The sequence below is a fragment of the Tachyglossus aculeatus genome, chromosome 10, assembly GCF_015852505.1.
Source record: "Tachyglossus aculeatus isolate mTacAcu1 chromosome 10, mTacAcu1.pri, whole genome shotgun sequence".
NCBI lineage: Eukaryota > Metazoa > Chordata > Mammalia > Monotremata > Tachyglossidae > Tachyglossus > Tachyglossus aculeatus.
The window spans coordinates 49,794,786-49,799,215 of record NC_052075.1 but is presented as its reverse complement, the minus strand read 5'-3'; the positions used below and the strand labels follow the sequence as shown (position 1 = coordinate 49,799,215).

Below are 4,430 nucleotides of genomic sequence, written 5' to 3'. Positions count from 1 at the left end.
GGTTGGGGGGTGCTGAGCTGGGTTAACCCCTTCCTCGCGGGGTCCGATCGCCCCCCCAGCCCGGAAAGAAGGAGGAGAGCGGGGGGGGTCCATGAAAAGGAGAAGTTTATTGGGGGGGAGGGGGCAGACATGCGGCGGCGGCGGCGGCGGCGGCGGCGTTGGCGGCGGCGGCGGCTCTCTCTGCGCGTTCGCGGGTCATGCACCCGACGGGGCGGACGGGGGGGGGTCCCCCTTCCCTCCCCTCCCCTCCCCCCCCCGCGGAGGAGGGCAAGGGGGCGGCCCCGGGACCCTCCCTCCCATTAGCACCAGAATTGTTAGTTTGTGTCTCCTGGGGGTCGGGGGTCCCCCCGCCCCCCGGCCTGTCCCTGAGAGCCCCCTCCCCCGCCCGGGGCGGCCGGGGGGCGGGGGCCTGGAGGGGGGGTGGGATGGGGGCGACGGCTTTATTGCTGTGTGTCAGGGCGGCCCCCCTCCCCCCCCCCCCCGCCTCCGGGCCCGGAAAAGGGGGGCGGCCCCCTGTCCCGCCCCGTCCCGTCCCGTCCGCCCCGTCCAGCCCCCCGAAGCCCGTGCAGGGCGCTCATGCTGCCGGGAGGGGGCGCGCGCGGGCATGCAGGACGGGCGCGTGACGGCCACGGGGCGGGGCCTGCGTGCGGGGGGCCGGCCCCGCCGGGAGCGCGCGCGCGCATGCGCACGAGACGCGGGCCTGCCCCTCCGCGCCGGGAGCGAGCGCGCATGCGCGCGAGCCGCAAGCCCGCCCCGTTGCTGAGGAGACGGGGGGAGGTGGCTCCTGAGGCGGGCGGGCCTTCACACTCTCACACGCACGCTGTGCTCCCCTATGTTTTAGGACGGAAATTCCCACGCCTTGCTTCACTCCTCGCCCCCTCTGTCACGTCCAGTCCCCTCGGGGGTCATTTTGGGTTTTTTTCCCCTGACCCGCCTGGACTGTTCCCCGTTCCCCCAAGAGCCCAGGCTTCGAGTCGCCCTCCCCGCCTCTGACCTCGCCCTCGCCGGGAGACCCGGGTCAATATGAGCCCGAGCCCCGGGCCACCTGGTCACGGCTCTTCTAGCCGAGGGGAGGACCGGGGGAACCATGTCATCCCCCCCGCCCCCCGCCCAACCTCCTATTTCCTGGGCCCTGAAATGGGGGTAGGGTTATGGGAATTTGAGGGGGTGGAGAGGGGGGACCCAGCCGGCCCCTTGCATAGGAAATGTTGCATAAGGAAACTCCTCGCCCGCGCTTGGGGTGGGCCAGGGCGAAGGATTTGGAGGGGTGAGGGCCATCTCCCCAGGGCTGGGGGCTCCCAAAGCAAAAGAAGGCGAAGGATTTGGAGGGGTGAGGGTCACCTCCCCAGGGCTGGGGGCTCCCAAAGCAAAAGAAGGCGAAGGATCTGGAGGGGTGAGGGTCATCTCCCCAGGGCTGGGGGCTCCCAAAGCAAAAGAAGGTGAAGGATTTGGAGGAGTGAGGGTCATCTCCCCAGGGCTGGGGGCTCCCAAATATAAAAAAGGCGAATGATTTGGAGGGGTGAGGGTCATCTCCCCAGGGATGGAGTCTCCCAAAAATAAAAAAGGCGAATGATTTGGAGGGGTGAGGGTCATCTCCCCAGGACTGGGGGCTCCCAAAGATAAAAAAGGCGAAGGATTTGGAGGGGTGAGGGTCATCTCCCCAGGACTGGGGGCTCCCAAAGCAAAAGAAGGTGAAGGATTTGGAGGAGTGAGGGTCATCTCCCCAGGGATGGAGTCTCCCAAAGATAAAAAAAGGCGAATGATTTGGAGGGGTGAGGGTCATCTCCCCGGAATGGGGGCTCCCAAAGCAAAAAAAAGGCAAAGGATTTGGAGGGGTGAGGGTCACCTCCCTAGAGCTGGGGGCTCCCAAAGCAAAAAAAGGCAAAGGATTTGGAGAGGTGAGGGTCATCTCCCCAGGGCTGGGGGTTCCCAAAGCAAACAAAGGTGAAGGATTTGGAGAGGTGAGGGTCATCTCCCCAGGGCTGGGGGCTCCCAAAGCAAAACAAGGCGAAGGATTTGGAGGGGTGAGGGTCATCTCCCCAGGGCTGGGGGCTCCCAAAGCAAAACAAGGCGAAGGATTTGGAGGGGTGAGGGTCATTTCCCCAGGGCTAGGGGCTCCCAAAGCAAAAAAAAGGCAAAGGATTTGGAGGGGTGAGGGTCACCTCCCCAGGGCTGGGGGCTTCCAAAGATAAAAAAAGGTGAATGATTTGGAGGGGTGAGGGTCATTTCCCCAGGGCTGGGGGCTCCCAAAGCAAAAAAAGGCAAAGGATTTGGAGGGGTGAGGGTCACCTCCCCAGAACTGGGGGCTCCCAAAGATAAAAAAGGTGAATGATTTGGAGGGGTGAGGGTCATCTCCCCGGAATGGGGGCTCCCAAAGCAAAAAAAGGCAAAGGATTTGGAGGGGTGAGGGTCACCTCCCTAGAGCTGGGGGCTCCCAAAGCAAAAAAAGGCGAAGGATTTAGAGAGGTGAGGGTCATCTCCCCAGGGCTGGGGGTTCCCAAAGCAAACAAAGGTGAAGGATTTGGAGAGGTGAGGGTAATCTCCCCAGGGCTGGGGGCTTCCAAAGCAAAGGCGAAGGATTTGGAGGGGTGAGGGTCATCTCCCCAGGGCTGGGGGCTTCCAAAGCAAAGGCGAAGGATTTGGAGGGGTGAGGGTCATCTCCCCAGGGCTGGGGGCTCCCAAAGCAAAACAAGGCGAAGGATTTGGAGGGGTGAGGGTCATCTCCCCAGGGCTGGGGGCTCCCAAAGCAAAATAGGGTGTGGGTGGAAAGAGGAGAAAGCAATTCTGAGAGCTCAGATCCGTGCCAACTGGGGAAAAATCCCAGGCCGGGGAGCATGAACCTGTGGGCCCATCAATGCGTGTAGGCCCCGAGGTGACCCTGAATGAGTGTCCCATGTATGTTTCTGCCCCAGGGTGACCCCGAATGCGTGTCCCACGAAGGGGAAGCTTTAGTCGGGTCGATCAATGGGGTAAGAGAGAGTGGAGCTGGGAGAATCTCCTCATCTCTGGGAGATTGGGAGACAGCAGGAATGTGTGGGCCACGGGAACAAGAATGATACACTGAGTGTGTCCGTGGTGCCAGACGTGTGGGGGGAGGGAGGGGAGAACCCCCCCTGCAAGACCGATGAGAGCGAGTGGAAGAAGAGTGGTGTCTATGTGTGTGTATTGGGGGGGGGGGGGGGGTCCTCCTTCCCCCAGGAGGGTGGTTGCCCAGGTAGGGTGGGTGAGTTTTCTTCCTTGCGGCAGCTCCAGGACATCCTTTGGATTCACATGCACATGCGGTGCTTCTGGGATCTGGTCCATGCGATCCCCTGGAGGGAGGCGGGGAAGGAGCCAACCCCTCCCGATCCAGGCCCCTCGTCCCCTCCCTCCTTGTCCCATCCCCGCCCTCCTTCCCCGCGCCCCGCAGACGAGCAAAGAGCCCCGGTTCTTGGTGGGGGGGGGGGGGGGGGGAGGATGGATGTGCTTCCCATCATTTAGTCCCAGAAATGCGCCCACGTCGGAAGCGGGTCATTCCGAGGGTGGGGGGATCGACCTCTGTAGCAGATCCAGTGTGGGGCCATCCCAGCGAGGAAGGGGGAAGTGGGGATGGAGGAATCCAAGCCGGGGAGCCCTTGGTGGTGGTGGGGGGGTGGGACTGGGGGGTCGGGAATCCGCTCCACCGTCCTCTGGGCCGATGCATAATTGGATTTGTTTTGCTGGGGTCGCTGTCTCCACTGACCCGGCTCTGTTTGGCTTGGTTTTGTGAGATTGTTTTTTTTTTCTATTTCCTTTAAAAAATAAAATCTGCGATGCTCCTCCTCCCCTTCCTCCTCCTCCTCCTCCTCCTCCTCCCTTGGGGCTGGGGCGAAGGGAGCAGGTGAAGGACAAAAAGGGGTCTGGGGAAGAGCTCTTCCCTCCCCGGTGCTGAATTTGGGGAGGGGTGGGGAGGGGACCATGCAGCCGGGGGCGGCTTTATTGCTCTTGCAGGGCATTTCGGGGGCCGATGAGGTGAGGGGGAGAGGGGAGGGACATGCACAAACCCATGGGGCCCGGGACCAGGGGGAGAGGGGAGGGGGGCGACTATTTACAAGTACATGGGGAGGGGGCGGACGAGGAGCAGGGAGGGACGGACGGGATTTTCGGGGGCCGGTGATATGGCTAGTGAAGTCCTGAGAAGGCATTGGGAGAGGGAAGGGTGCCAAGGGGACCCCCACGGCCCCCCACCCCCGTTCCCGGGGGTCTGAGGGAATCAAGGCCCCGGGGCGGGGCGGGGCGGGGCGGGGGGAGTCTCCGCTGCTGGCGTCGTCATGGAGGAGTTTCTGTGTATCCTTTGCATATTGTTTGCATATTGTTCGTGCTCCTGACGCTTTTTTTAAAAAAAAACAAACCACCAAAGTCCCATCCCCTGCGGGTCCCCCCCCTTCCCCCAGCCCCCCATCTCCCCCGTC

At 62.9% G+C, this 4,430-nt stretch overlaps 1 protein-coding gene across 1 annotated transcript; it reads right to left on the bottom strand.

The window, feature by feature from the left end:
* Positions 1-673: 673 nt before the first annotated feature.
* Positions 674-3,318, bottom strand: LOC119933223 (basic proline-rich protein-like). The gene is made up of 2 exons (XM_038752630.1): positions 1,342-3,318; positions 674-1,278 (listed from the first exon to the last, which is right to left on the bottom strand). Exons 1-2 carry the CDS (start codon positions 2,096-2,098, stop codon positions 1,091-1,093), a joined length of 945 nt encoding a protein of 314 aa, XP_038608558.1. The 5' UTR covers positions 2,099-3,318; the 3' UTR covers positions 674-1,090.
* Between the last annotated feature and the right edge of the window lie 1,112 nt (positions 3,319-4,430).

Bases quoted from the DNA above. Each gene is read 5' to 3' on its own strand.
- LOC119933223 (XM_038752630.1), bottom strand. From the start codon at position 2,098: ATGACCCTCACCCCTCCAAATCCTTCGCCTTGTTTTGCTTTGGGAGCC. The intron at 1,279-1,341 runs GTGACCCTCACC...AGCCCTGGGGAG, and splicing joins GAGCCCCCAGCCCTGGGGAG to ATGGCCCTCACCCCTCCAAA.